Source organism: Takifugu flavidus, chromosome 13 (genome assembly GCF_003711565.1).
Source record: "Takifugu flavidus isolate HTHZ2018 chromosome 13, ASM371156v2, whole genome shotgun sequence".
NCBI lineage: Eukaryota > Metazoa > Chordata > Actinopteri > Tetraodontiformes > Tetraodontidae > Takifugu > Takifugu flavidus.
Window position 1 is genome coordinate 14,273,405 of NC_079532.1, and position 15,642 is coordinate 14,289,046.

Below are 15,642 nucleotides of genomic sequence, written 5' to 3' on the forward strand. Positions count from 1 at the left end.
TGTCGTGCGGCTGCCCCCACCCCCACGACTGTGGTTACTCCAGGACACCAGTGGGGCAGACCTGTAATCAACCTGTACGTAATAAACCTTACATCTCCATCCCTTCTGACATTTTAACACCAAAATAAGGCTCTTCCCACCCTCTCGATGCTGTCTTCATGTAGGATGTGATCTGATCTGGGATCGTGTTTACGTCAGCTGACATATTTCATCAGGAGTGTGGAGTGAGGCGCCACGGTCAATACACAAAGCGTCCAAAACAGCTTTTTTTAATTTCCTGTGTTGAATTTGTAAATGCATTTCTTTAGTCACATTTGCTCCGAAACCCAGGGGAAAAGAGTTTTACCTTGCTTTCTTGTTATTAAGCTTGTTATATTATGTGGTTTTTCCTTTAAATCTATAATTTTGCATATCTTCTATCTTTTTGGTGAAGAACTCTCTTTATTAAGTTGCGAAGTTTTTTCATTTTCCAGCTCTCTGTATCGAGCCGAACCTCCATTTAGATGCCATTGTAGTGACATGGGGGTTTATTCCTGCCGCTTGCAGTCAAATTAGATTTTGTCGAGTTTAGATTAACACTTTTACTGTGAATGGCGTGTTTCTATGAGATGTTCTATTCTGCTTGGTGGTTGGAACTGAATTTAATTGGGAAATGAGGCTCTGCAGGAACGTGGGTTTCCCTGCTGTGCCTTGGAGAAAAAAAGACCCGACCATCCTCTCTAAAGAAGGAGAGCATCCTTGGGCCAAAGGGAACTAACCGTCAGCAGAGATGGGGGAAGAATGGGGGGTCTGCGTGCAAACAGGATTCTGAGAGTCTCCGTACCTCCGTATGTTTGGTTTGATGAGCGGTGAGAGAAGCACAAAGGTTCATATCTGACTGCTCCTCAGCCCAGCGCAGACTGAATGAAGCCTTTTGTTAAGGAGGACCTGTTAAGATGTAATTACACAGGGATTCCTGGTGAGTGAGGGGCTGCGGGTGACAGATTGTTTCCTTTCACCACCCCCCTTCAACCGATGTGAATATTATTACTGAGTGCGTAGATTTTGTTGGCCCATCGCATGCTCAATTTAGATGCCCGTCATCTGCCGGTGACCTCCCCTACCTTATCCATCCCAGTCCGACCCGCCTGGCGCATTCTGGCCCCACCCCCACCACAGCATCTCCTATCTGTCCTTCCATCCCATTCTGTTTGTTGATAAGCCGAGAGGCCACTAGCCGGCACACATGGTGCCCATGTGACACCTCAGCGACAGCCTGATGGCCAGATTGGAAGCCCCCGTATGTGTGTGTCTGTGTGTGTAATTAGAGGCCGGTCTGAGGAGGGGTCTAACTACTGTAGCGTTTTTGTTCTTCCTAATCATGTGCCCCCCCACCCCATCTTTTCCCGCTTCAGTCAACCCCCCTATTGCCAACATCTCTAACCCCCCCCGAACCTAAACCACCCGCTTGTTTTTTTGGCCGAGCAGGTCTTAATCCTGTTGTTTGGGATAATGTCCCTTCATGCTGACCTGGACATGGTGTCCCCTGGAAGTGAGCTGCCGCTACGTATCCGTGGCTCTTTTGGCCTTTTAATGTGTGCAGCTGAAAGAGAGCTGACAGGGAGATTTAAATGTAAAAAATCACTTCTAGACTTCATCTCCTTGCTCGAGAGTAAGCTATGTACGTTGTTCTGATCTGTCAGATGATTTTTATCACATTTACTTTTGTATGTGTTGTCGCGTTAATTATGGCTGATTGTTGGAGCCGAGCCTGTTGCTCCTTAGCGACTGTCACTCTCTGCGGGGGCTCTTCTGTATAGAATGCCAGTTTGAGGTTTGACACTCTTTAGTTTAGTATTTCAGCGGAAGTAGATGTCTTCTGCTCTGATCAAACTCTTTTAATTGATTTTAATTTCTAGACAACCAAAGCAGCATTCAGCTTTGTTTCACTTTTCAATGTTTTGAGGCTTTACTTTACAATGTAGCAGAATGAGTAGATTTTCCAAGTAAACTCTGCTCCCTATTAAATTTGCCTTTCTTGACTTTTACTTGGAGAAAAAAAGGCCGTTTATTTGGCAGACGCTAGTCTGAATTGAATTATCAAAGAAAAGCAATTTGATCACGCAGTTCCTTTGAGGTATACTTTCGTAGACTCTTAATTAAAAAAGCTAAAGGTGACACAGAAGTGTCCACAGGTCAACGCTGAAATGAACCATTAAGGTGTTTTTTTTGTGTTCTGGCTTCATGCGTCAGTATTCGCTGACACGGACAAAGTTGTGGGCATCGTCGTACGTGACCTAAGTGCCGCCCCCGGCGCCATTAGCTCCACGCTCCCCCCGGCCGCTCACAGTCACGGAGGGTGAAGTGGAGTGGCGGGTGGCTGCCGGTGGCCCCTTCACAGATGGCTGCAGGTACAGCGCCACGCTTGGCTGATAACCAAAGGACTTCAAAGCTCAGGCAGGCACTCTAGTCCATTTCTGCTTAAAGCCGGAGGTGGGGGGGCAGAGAGCAGGGCAGGAGACCGACTGTGGTCGTCAAAGGAGTCAACAGGCGAGGAAATGAGCCGCTTTATGCCTGGTTATTTTTCTCCGTACATTCACCCTTGACTTCTCACCTTCTTAACTAATTTATTTCTCTTTTCTATATTCTGTTCCTGTGAAAGTGCATCTTTTTGAAAGTTTTAATATGTCATATTTTTCCTATCACTTTTCAATACCCTCATGTATATGGGAAATAACTGAAATGCTGCTGCTCAAGGCTGAAACCAAGCTTTTATGAGCTTTCAAAGACATAATGTTAAAAAAAGGAAGGATGTTAAATTCATTTATTCAATTAAAAAAACCTTGTGGCTCTTCTTATGCTGCTCCAGTCGCCTACTGGCATGAGAATCTGCTGAAAGCCTGTCACTATAAGAGGTTTTTTTTATCGCAATAAGCTTCTCAGACTACATTAATTTATGTTTTAGAGAACATAAACCACTATTGCTGTTTGAAACTTTTGCATTTATAACTGAAAACTGATATTTTTAGAGGTTTAAAGTTTCAATACAGCCTCCCCGTGAATGCAGTCACAGCAAAGACGCGCCCGGTGACTAAATCTGCTGCACCAAATCGAAGGTGGCCCTTCGAGCGGCCCGCCCCATTCAGGATTAGAGGGGCCGAGTGATGCAGAGTGACAGAGATGGAATAAGGTGGAAAATAGAGACGGTCGAGTGGGTGAAGAAATGAATACCTTTTTCTTTGGGCCCAGGGCCCCAAGGCCATGGCCCAGGGTCAGGGGTGTTGGATGGGTACAACAGGGGGAGGGTCACTGCTCTAAGAGGGATTTTGGCAACGATGTCGTTGTTTCCTTAAACCTGCCCCATCTAATACGTGCATTCAAACCATCCTCATTCCCTCGGAGTCTAAAGATTCTTTCTGTGTGGTCAGCAGCATGTTTCTGCTGATGAAACGCGACTTACTGGCATTCCACTTAACCACCATTTAAAAGGCTCATTGGTTGTTCTAGAACAACCAATTTGAACCAGAGAAAATGGAAAATAAAAAGCCTGGATCACCAGCGGCTGGTGCAGAAATTAACCTGTACAAACACGTTACGCAGCATGTTGTCAGAGGAAGTGTTGATTCTTTAATAATACCTTCCTGTTTTGAGTTATTTAATATTTCTTGAGCAGTTCCCCCCCAAAAAACACAACCCTGTTGAACCACAATTTGAGACGTGTCCTTCACCCACAGGCGTCCTGTGCGCCGGCGCTAAAACTGTCGGCCCTAGTTTGGTTTTACTATTTCAAACTGTCCGTGTGGTGCAAAATAAAACTCAGGTGAAGCCGCGAGTTTCGCGCTGAATCGGACGAGCCGCCGTTTGCTCCGCTCTGCGGCCAGAGAGACGCACCAGCAGTGTTTACAAGACACTGTCAGATGAATTAGGGACACATACGCCTTCGCTAAATTTGTATGCGTACACGCGCGTGTGTGGGTGGGTGTGCCGTAATCTTTTAAAAGCTGTTTGAATGTACATCACGGCCGACCTTACGCGTTTGTCAAAGGCGACACGTGGATGTTGATGATGACAGTGGGTTGCAAAGAAGATGAAAAGAGATTATGAGATTAAGGCAATTTATGGAGTATCCATATGGATGAGTTTCCCTGCAGCGTGATGGCAAGAGTGCATGTTGGCGCATTCTAGAGGGGCGGGGTGGGAAAAAGGCATCTGCCCCTCTAAATTAGTTAGATATGTGGCCTTAATAGGACCTCAAGCAGGATCATCACACACTTTTCTGAAATGTCACACACAGATATGTCATCTTGAGGATTGACAGAAGTACACAACTGTGTAGCATTAGGAGGGACAGAACCACAGGTGAGGGGCGGAGACAGCCGGCCTTCACGCAGCTGCAGCAGCACCCAGAATCCTTCAACACGCCGGTTAGGCCCTGTGGCGTGGCCTGTAGTTCAGGACTACCTCGCAGCAAAGCCAATTAACCACAAATGACGGGGGATTCCAGAATCAGGCGTACCTTTTCCTCGCAGGCACGCCTCTCTTGTTTTTCGTGAAAGCCGAGAGCCCTGATCAGTTTCTTCTCTGTTTGGTGGAAGTGGTGAAAAATGCCTCTGCGTTTTTGGTGCATCAGGTGGCCGTTCAGGTTGGACCGGTTCCTCTGCTGTCGGGGTTCATGGCAGGGTTTTGAAAGGGGTAGAAATCAGACTACTCCTCTGTGTGGAGGCGTGTGTTTTGCCGAAGAAGAGGCAAGATGTTGGGGGATGCTGGGGCGAATGCTGCAAAAAAGCCGAGAAAGTCAGTCAGTCAGTCAGTCAGTCAGTCAGTCAGTCAGTCAGTCAGACAGACAGACAGACAGACAGACAGACAGACAGACAGAAAGAAAGAAAGAAAGAAAGAAAGAAAGAAAGAAAGAAAGAAAGAAAGAAAGAAGAAAGAAAGAAAGAAAGACAAAGGAAATAAAGAAAGAAAAAAGAAAGAAAGAAAGAAACTATATGCCATCCAAATATCGCAAAATGACACTGGGTGTTGTGGCAGCCATGATGTCCCCCGTGGATTCCATCCCACTGTGATTTCCCCCATAGCCTTTTCCGTCTCTAACCCCCCCCCACCCCCACCCCGCCACCCCACCCACCTCCTGTCGTTTCACACTCTAATTCCCACTTTGCACAACAGAAATAGTTTACCCACCCGATGCAGTCAGCTCATTTTACGCTTTGGATGTGGTAATCAGGTTTCATTTCTGTACTTCACAAATTAAATGCCTGCTACTAAATCGGGAGCCCATGTAAAAATAATCAGGAACTGCATTAAACAAAGGTTGCTGTGTGCTATCTGGTGCCTTTTTTTTTAAAATGTCAACTGCTTCTCCTGCCAAAGAAAGTACAAAACACTGAAGGTCTCCATCTTCATAAAGGCCCCTTTGCAAACCTGATTTTGAAACAGGCCCTTTGTTAAATGAAAAGGCCCTTTCAAACGGGTGCATTTTGCCACCTGTAGCCATGATAAAAGTACGCATAACAGGTTAGCATTGTTCTGGTTATAATTAAGATGCGAACGTATTTCACATGATAACTAGATTACATCTCCTTATGTTGTGATGGTGACAGAGGAACTATAAAAAAAGGCACAAAAGGAAAATGCTTTAAAGCGTGTAAACATGTTGCTAGCTTAAAAAAAAACATTTTAGGCCCCTGTGCGAATGTCACTGTCACCGGCTAGCATACGCCCCTGAAAACTTCTCTATTTTATCGCAGTGCACTGTGTCCAGCTGTCGTTGTTCATCATAATGACATAAGAGGAAGTGTGGTGTGGTGAGGCTTTTTTTTTTCTTCGCGCGTGTGTGATAAGCACTCTGGAGAACATCTGCTTATCAGGTGTGCGTCCCTTCTTGGACCTGCGTTCACAACGGTAGCTGCACATGTTGTTGCACACAGTGGTGGATGTCACATTAAGTGCAGCAGAGCAGAGCTAACAGGTGCCTTAGCTTCATGGTTGGGCATGTTTCAGTCACTCCTTTATGATTAACACTGTCACAATGATGCAGCGCACAATTCCTTTGTTATATTTTATACTCATTCTTTAATAAGCCTTTCTTTCTTTGCAAGGCAAATATTTTCTCCTGACAAGCAGTTGCTTTGTGATCCCAGCATGACTCGCTAACATCTTATCTACAGACCCTTAAACTTTGTGAGGCTTTAGATCGGGACTGTTAATATTTAAACTTTAACCGCACATAAATTATAGCTGGTATAACTCAAATCCGCCTTGGTTGGTGTGCTAAGTATTCTTTAGCGCATGTCACCCGTGGTTGCCTCTGTGTCTGTGCATGTGAGTTCGAACGAGCGCTGAGTGATTGTGTTATCTCACAGCAAGCACAACACGCTGTATCTGTGGCTGTTTGTTTCCAGAAAGGGAGGGGGCAGAGAAGTCCTGTGCATGTTTGCCGAATAGCATTCATATTTGCCTTTTAGGCCGTCAATATGCTCGCTGGATACTTGTCCTCTTTTGTGCATTTGTGCGAGAGAGCAGAGCAAAAACGGTCCTTTTCTGTGGTCAGAACAACGGAGCGGCAGCCTGTCTGACAACATCTCCTGCAAGAGTGTCTGATGAATTATTCTATAAATAAGCAGAGATGAGGCGGCTAAAAAGCTGACAGGATAGTCAAAAGCTATGGGAGGGAGATAGTGCATTGCGATGAGCTCCCGCTCTCCCTTACTGATAGGAACGTGTGGACAGCATATTCTCTCTTCCATGGTTATGTTTAACCATGCTTCAACACCACTGTTTCTATCAGAGGTGATCATTCGTGTCCATACAGTATTTGTAATGCAGATTTCTAATGAAACTCATATTAAATAGATGTTAAACGAATCTGCTGCCTGTTGAGTTCACTCCAGGGCGGAACACATTTTGGAATAGCAGGCCTTAGCCTGCCGCTGTAGCAGGGCCAGATGGCAGGATCTGCTTTAGCCGCACAGGTAGCGTGACGTCATAGCAGCACGACACAATCTAAAGCTCAGCTAAAGCAGCACGTGCAAAAAGATGCAGGTCTTCATGCTTCAGCAATGATGAAGTGAATCATGGGACTTTTATTTGATGAAAATTTGACTAATTCTACTCCCAGTTGCATCTGAAGACCCATAGACTCACTTTTGTTTAGTTGATCTTTATCATCTTGTAGCTGAGAATTTATGGATCAGAACAGAGGCCACATTTGCAGCTACAAGAGACATGTTAAAGCCCCTATGATCCACTGCTAATGTCCTAATGCCCTGGTAAAATTAGCCCTCCTGAGAGGACCCCTGTCTGTGTCCTGCTCGGCCAGCTATGTTTTTAATGGCATAACAGGGACTCGAGCTTATGAGGAGGATTTGTTGTTGTGTTTGAAGCTGCTCTCTTGGTTCAAAACCTTCAGTTCTGCCTTTATTTATTCCAGGTGATTGGGTGCACCTAAAGACAGCGGCACAATAACAGAGATAATGCTTTGTCTAGACGGCCCTGACTGGACATTTGGCTTACCAGTCCAGCCAGTTCTGCAATCGTTAGGCTGTCCAATACGGTCCATCGGTTTCTTCTGTCATTCAGGCTGTCAGCCAAATACACCCCCCGCTCCCCCCTTCCCCATTCACAGGAAACATTGCTATCACTGGGCCCTCCCTTTATGATACCTGATTGGGCTTCTACCATTAATTGCATCTTATGCATCTTGGTGTAACGCATAAACATTAAGAAGGGCACCACTTCAAACAATGATAAAGCACAGAGCATTGAGGCCTGACTTTTTTATATTAAAATTGCGTTTGCAATTACTGCGAGCGGGTGTGACGGGCCCGGTGGTGTCTGAAGGCACCCTCATCAATACTGTCTGTCATTCTGTCAGCAGGGAATAAATGACAGGTTTAATAAAACCTAGCAAACAGAAGCAGGTCACAGGCTAGTGTGCGAAAGCCACAGACCCCCACTCTATTCTCCCCACCTTTATCTCCGCCTGTCCTCCTCCTCAGCCTCGCACAGCACGCAGGATGGTCATGAGCCGCCAAAAAAGCAGATTAACAAACCTCTGACAGGGAGAGAGAGGCAATCGCTCTGAAAACACTGACCACATTTCAACTTGCTGCCTCTAAACAGTGAAAAATGCCTTTCTGGTGTGCCTAATTGCAGTGTGTGGTTCCATATACACACACATGTTCCTTAGGTATGCTAAATGGGAGGCCTTGGCTACCGAAGGTCTTCCAACATTGTAAATGTGCAACAATGGGCCATTACAGTTTTGCTCTTGGCACAGGTTTTAGAAATTCTAATATACTTCAGCCGGAGGCATGGTCTTTGGCCCTGATTTCTTCAGATTACACTGTGTTATAGATCATAAATATGTTTGAACCTCAGTTGGGGGAAAGAGCGATTCACAGGGCCGGGAGCCGCTTTCCCATCAAAGTATAATTGGGCACATTGTTGCTCATGCAAGATAACATTCCAGCCTTTTTTTTAAACGTATTGAATCACTTCAGTGTGTTTAGCAAAGGGATATTGTTTTCTTTTTTTAGCTTTCCAAGCTCTCAAGGACTTCCTGTACATTTACCATGTATTTGTTGGCAATGTTTTGATTTAGCGTTCCCAGTTTAGCTAAACATTTGCAACCGTTAGTTCACTGCCCCCTGAAGACGGCCTCGGAATTGACAAAGTCAATGAATGACGAGGTTGAGGAAGAATTTCCATGATGCTGATGCAAGCCGCAGCTAGCCTCAATCTGGCCTTCTAAAACCTCTTGCTATCCGTAATCACACTGCCAGATAAGCTGGCATTTCATACAAGAGGAACAATCCATGGCTGGGTCTGTCCATCTATCTTTGTGTCCGTTAGCAGGCGGCTTTGATTATCCTTGTCAGGCTCCCAGTCACATACTGTTGACGCAGCTCTGTGACGCAAACCATCATTCAAATTATTTTTAGCGTAAAGTCCAGCCACAGGAATTGGTAATCCAAGGAGTGACATCTGGCCTTCAGGGCTTATGTGATTAGCAGATAGCTTTGCCCCTAATAGCATAGCGGACAATCTTCATTACCTCTCCGGACTCTGGAGTGCTCACGGTGAATTGCTTTGATCAAAAATGTACATTTAATTATCAGGACATGCATGCAGACATCTGATGCAGAGAAGTGAGTGCCGCCCGGGCATGCTACCGTAAAACGACACACAGGGCTTACGGTGAGCCCTCTAATGTGCACTGCAGCCTCAATCCTGTAGCATTAGGGCTAAAACCAGATGACCACACAGATAACTAAGTCCGTGCAAGGCCAGAGAAAGGCGAAGGCAAGAATCTGCAGGGGAGAGAAGGAGGAAGAGAGGTTAAAAAAGACAAATGAAGCAAAGTAGGACAGGGGATTGGCCACATCCTACTGAATTAATCATCATCACTGCTCAACGAGCTAATAATGACAGAGTGTCTCCCCCTTCTCTGCTCTCTGTCCGCAGAATACTGCTGACAATCCTCCAGTGCCTCCCACCTTTGTCAAAATAGTGCATCGAATCATTTTCCTGCAGCACGACATTTTATGGGCTTCTGTTAGAACGCACAGAAATGGCCCAAAAAAGTGGCGTTTGTACGAATTTGTTACCTTCTTTATTGATTGTGGCATAGCCCTTCGGCCTGATACAGGTGCAGTAGGCTTTGTTTAGTGTTTGACTGGAATCTGTTGAAGCAGCGTCGTTAAGGCTCATCCACAATGTGCTGTTCTAATTGGTTCAATGTTACAAATAACAAGGCTGTTTGCAAAGGGAGAGATAAAGAAAGGGGACTATTTTTGGCCATTTGTTTGCTTGGAGAAGCGTTTGCTTATTCTGAGGCAGCTCATTCCCAGGAGTTCAGAGCGCAGCCTCGCTGCAATTTTGCTTTTGTTTTGTTGTCTTCGTGATCTGCGAGTTCAGTGCCCCGGCACCACTCTCGAACGAAATTTCTTCCACCACCTTTCCTAAACTGAGTAATTGTCTACCAATAAATACAAGAGCTGGCCTGTGTAGCGGGGAAGGAAATTGCAATCATTCCTTTTTTTTTTATTATTCACGGATTTGTGTTGCCGTCTCTGTGGAGTGTATCCTGAAAGGGTATTCCTTTAGTATTCACTCAGCCTATTTACATTGTTGCAGATGGAAAACAGCAGGGAAATGTCATTTCCTCTGCATGAACCTCTAGTTTGCAGGAGCCCCTCTCAGTCTACCTACTTATTTTTGTGATACTCTCATTATATAAAAAAAACCCCAAACAAACAATCTCTGTTTGGCCAGTTTTAGTTGAATAGCTGTTTTTTTTCTCACTCCACAAAACTCTAGATGACGGTGCAATTTGGAAACCTAAAATCACAAATCAACAAATTTTTAGGCTCATGTGTAATTTAATGTTTTTAATGTTATACCAAACAGGGGAGTAGCTTAAAATGCTGACACATCGGTGATGCTCTTCATGTTTTTATGACCCTCTCACCCAAGCTGTTTTTATTTAAGGCTTATGGCTGCAGCTCGTGTTTCCGACACTCTCAATTTTCTAACATCTCACTTTCATTCCCCTCCTGTCCCCCCCCACCCCTTGTCACAGGTATGGCCTCGCAAGTGCAAGTGTTCTCCCCTCACACTCTCCAATCAAGTGCCTTCTTTAGCGTGAAAAAAATGAAGGTGGAGCAGAGTTGCAACTGGGATATGACAGGGTACGGCACACACAGCAAAGTCTACAGCCATAGCAGCAGCAAGAACTTGTCGGCCGCCAGCGGTCCCCTCGGCATCAACAGCTCCCTGCAGGTCGCCAGCTCCACCCTGCCCTACGAACAAACGCTCATCTTTCCGGCCAGCGCGGGCCACATTGTGGTCGCCTCAGCTAGCAGCACTTCAGGGGCCGTGGGGTCTCTGTTGGGCAGCGGGGGCGGAGGCAGCAGCAGCAGCAGCAGTGGCGGCGGCAGAGGAGGTAGTAGTTTGGGTGGCTTAGTTGGTGTTCACAACCTGACACGCCGCAGCACGGTCAGCCTCCTGGATACCTACCAGCGATGTGGGCTTAAACGTAAGAGCGAAGAGCTTGACAACAACAGCAGTGTGCAGATCATTGAGGAGCACGGACCACCGATGATGCAGAACGGAGCAGCCAGCGGCGCCACAGTGGCCACGGTGGCCACCACCACCTCTACAGCAATGTCCAAGAACAGTGGCTCTAACAGTGAAGGTGACTACCAGCTAGTGCAACACGAGGTGCTCTGCTCCATGACCAACACCTACGAAGTGCTGGAATTCTTGGGGAGGGGAACCTTCGGCCAGGTGGTCAAGTGCTGGAAGAGAGGCACCAATGAGATCGTGGCCATCAAGATCCTGAAGAACCACCCTTCGTACGCTCGGCAGGGTCAGATCGAGGTGAGCATCCTGGCGAGACTCAGCACGGAAAGTGCCGATGACTACAACTTTGTGAGGGCCTACGAGTGCTTCCAGCACAAAAACCACACGTGCCTGGTGTTTGAGATGCTGGAGCAGAACCTGTATGACTTTCTCAAACAAAACAAATTCAGCCCGTTGCCACTCAAATACATCAGACCTGTGCTCCAGCAAGTGGCAACGGCTCTGATGAAGTTGAAAAGCCTGGGGTTGATCCACGCCGACCTGAAGCCGGAGAACATCATGCTCGTGGACCCATCTCGGCAGCCCTACAGGGTCAAAGTGATTGACTTTGGATCGGCCAGTCATGTTTCCAAAGCGGTCTGCTCCACTTATCTGCAGTCCAGATACTACAGGTAAGAGTTTATTGATTAAACCACTAATTCTGCCAATTTTTGCAACATTGCAGAGAGGGAATTGTTGTGTTTGGATTTATTTTCAGATGTTTTTTTGGATGTCTGTGGATTCTTTGCTTTTGCTCCAGTTTTCTTGTTGTTCTTGGTTTGCATTTTGACAGTAGAACCATTTCTGAGAACTAACTTTTAAAATCGCTGTCTCGTGAGTTAACGCACAATCTACACCTGGCCTTTGTGACACCTTTAATGTAATAAAAAAGACGTGTTTTAGTGTCAATCGGGATTTGTGAGTCTTTAAAGCTCAGGCAAAGACCAGACAGTGCACAGGAAATGTGTGAAGCAACATTTTCTTGGTGCGACTTTTTTGTTCAGTATTGAATCCTTTCAGAACTCCACCAATCATGGGGTGGCGGCCTGCCCACTGGTTTCTATTCACCTTTTGCTCCTAATGGGCCCAGACCCTCATCCCCCATTAACATGGCTGGCTCCTATTTCCCCTGGGACGAAGATGAGGGGGTCAGCCGGAGTTCTTCTGTAATATGTGCCTGTAATCCACACCAGCAGGCCCTGCATTAGAACCAGATGAATCTCTGGGAAGGCCTTAACTTCCTTATCCAGGCGCTTCTTTAATGCTGTTTTTTTTTTTGTCACGGCAGAAACTCTGTTTTTTAGTAGAGGCAGCGTTAATAGTCCATGTCAGCATGAAAAGAGGGTTTATCTAGCTAGAACAGGTGTGCGTATGATATCATAAATGATATGTTGCTCAGGTACATGCCAGGTGGTAGTTCTGCAAGAGTTGAAAATTTGTTAATAGACCAATTTGCTTAAAAGGGATTTAAAAAAGAAAAAGATGATACTCTGTATATTATAGTGTTCTATTTAATCAGGAAGGAGGAAATTGTTTCTGTCATTTTATCATAACCGTCATCCAGTGGAACCCCTGCATTGAAACTGGCTTGTGCACGTTCAGTGCTCCTGCTAGCGGCTTGTTGTTGTTGCTCCTGGGCTCCAGGTCAACAAATGGGCCATAAAATGTTCTTGTTTGGCTACTTTGGGAGTGATGAGAGGTGGAGAGCTGAGAGATCATCCCTTCATTTCCTGTTGGCAGTGAAAGAGAAGAGGGAAGAGGCTGACGTCAACCTTAAAATCGCCTACTCACTACCAAAACACGGGCCTGGAGACACTGCGACCCGGGACCAAGCGGTGGCAGCGGTAGTGCTGAGAGTGTGCGCTGTAGCGGGACACACTGGGAGAACTGTCCAGGGGGCAGACTTATGGGAGGCGAGATCTTTGATGATCTCAGATGAGACGGCAGTTTCACTTTACGCAGACAACGCCTTGATCAGGGCTAAAGAGTGCACACAGGTGGCGTTTGCCAGCTACAACCTGTTGCATCTGGGCTACTTGATATCTTCCAGACCAGAACAAACGTTCCCCCATTTCCTCCTTTGGCTCCCATCAAACAAAGTGTTTGTGACTGGTTTCTGTGACTTCACATTCTTCTGAACAGAAAGTCTTGCGGAGATGGAATTAAATGAGACAAGGCTAATAATGAGAAGGAAGGCCACATGATTCACATAGATGAGGTTCATCTTAAATATGGGATGTAAGAGTTTTTTAAAAAAATGATTTAAATGACTTAAATGACTTTGACTGGCGGCAAGAAAAATGATAAGGTTGCACTGTGCATTTTACAACAACACCACACAGGATGGTTGGAATTCTTGAACTTTTTCTTTTCTTTTTGTGGCTCAGTTCATCCTTCCTACCTGAATCCACAGTCACGCCGCAGGTGTTTGACTGCAGTTTACCCACTTTCGTTTTGAAGTTGTTTCCTGTTTGCTGTTGTAGATGCTCTTGTTTGCCGTCAATACGTGCCCTCAAACTTATTCAACTCTCCTTCCCGTTTATTGCTAATGATGTAACAGGTAATCCGGCTACTCAAGCTGACACTGTGCGAGATAAAGGGATTATTTTCTTGTCTCTGTTGGAAATGGTTGCCATATTTATCACATCAGCTAGAGGCCGTTAAATGAGTGGATGTGCCAAGACATTTGATACATGTAAAGATTTCTGAAGCAGTGCAGCTGGCAGGTCATGTGATTGCTGTTGACAATGAGAGGGTGGTGACACCTTAGCAACAATTAAAATAAAAAGCGGTAAATGATTATTGTGCGCAAGCTGCCTTAATGTTCTAACCTTATCTTTTTAAGAGAAACTGTAACGAGAATTAGGTGTCATTTACATTTCTATTTTGGGTCAACTTAAAACATTGCTGCAAATTTAGAAGTAAGTATGGTTTTAAATTTATTTATTATTTAGACTTTTTAGTGACAAGAGCTTTTGTAGGGATATTTTGTTGAAAAGGGACTTTTCTGGAGTTTTCTTAGACAGAAGGTTTGGCTCGAGTTTCAGAATGCTGACAAATGAAAATATAAAAGCAGTATAGCCCCCTTTCCTCTTTTTGGTTGATCGCACTTTCTGGTTGGGAGTTTCTTGACTCCCATTTCTCATATTTGGAGGGGAGAGTAAATAACACCCAAGCTTCACACAAATGGTATAATAATGCTGTGGTGAGGGACCCTACACACATCTGGTCACACGCACCTCTCCAGGACTGTAACTACATTTTGAGACAGACAGGCAGCTGGGATTGGTCTGCTTGGCTCCTGTGCATTTCCTCCTACACTCCACATACGTCTGGACCAGTTTGAGGGAAAGTTGTAAAACAAAGGAAATGTCTTCGTTAGTAGGTAAAGGTCTCTTCTGACGTGACTGCTCGAAGCATTATTGAACCAACGTGTCACAGAACACGGTTGGACATGCGTGAATCATCTGTGTGGTAGCTGACATTGTGGGTGCTAAGAAAATATTTCACAGTGTGTGAGTATGCGATGTGGGCTTGATGTCACCACTGATGTCTGCCTCAGCGAGGTCTAATAAAGCAACAGGGCCCCTTGCAGCAGGGACATTATTGCATACACATTGCAGAACTCTGCATTTTCCTTTCATGCTTTTAGATCCTGGCTTTTCTAATGCTACGGTGGATTCTGTGGAAATTCCTGGCTTATGTGTTATGTAGCCTTATTACCCAATGAAATATGTATCTGCCTCCATCGGGCTCAGCGCTCTCACTGTTGGGGCTGAGGCAGCTTCATTGAAAGATGAACCGCCACTCAACCTGTCTATCTGTGGCTCTATCTGTTGTTAGGGTTGCACAACCGGACCGGCTGGGCAGGCGTTCCAGCACATTTAACCTGGCAAACATCAAGGGCTGTTTTAGTGAATGAGGTTGCCATTAGTTACTGTTCCGTGAAGCATTTAAAGCATAGAAGGAGGGGAAGGTGTGCAGACGGTGGGATCAAGTTGCTGAGGAGGAAAGATGAATTGAGAAAAGACAGAAATGCTGATTTGCAGCGGCGCCATTAATAGTGCAGGTGTTGTTTTTCCGGAGATTCTCATGAAACTAAGGGGGGAAAAGAACGGAGGAGTGGAGGGCAGAGTGACAGTGCTATTGGGGCTGTTGTTTTGCATTCTTTACCAGAATCTGGAACAGTGTTCTTCCCCCCCAAGCAGTGGCAGATTATTTCTAATGCTCATCAGCCTTCACGGCTGCCTTGGGATGTTCCTATTTCACTCCTCTTCGTGATTTATTTTCCATTTCTGTATCTAAACATATCGCAACATATTAAACCCATATTGGGCCTGTATTGCTGTATGATCACAGTTTTATTTATGGCTTTTATGAATCATATCTGAATTACATTGTTCAAAGCACCTGATGGTCACCAGTACTTATGATAAGACATAAATTGATTCAATTTATTACAGCTGTCACAATTCCAATACACTCTGATATTCCCAATACATATAAAACATTATAAATGAATTAAACTGACTT

General features: G+C 45.4%; 1 protein-coding gene across 4 annotated transcripts in view; it reads left to right on the forward strand.

The window, feature by feature from the left end:
• hipk2 (homeodomain interacting protein kinase 2) overlaps window positions 1–15,642 on the forward strand; it is a 59,259-nt gene that overhangs the window by 4,033 nt on the left and 39,584 nt on the right. For all 4 annotated transcript variants that reach the window (XM_057052232.1, XM_057052231.1, XM_057052233.1 and 1 more), the window contains exon 2: window positions 10,568–11,741. In XM_057052232.1, the coding sequence (XP_056908212.1) occupies window positions 10,568–11,741 (1,174 nt within the window). The remainder of the gene's footprint in view (window positions 1–10,567; window positions 11,742–15,642) is intronic.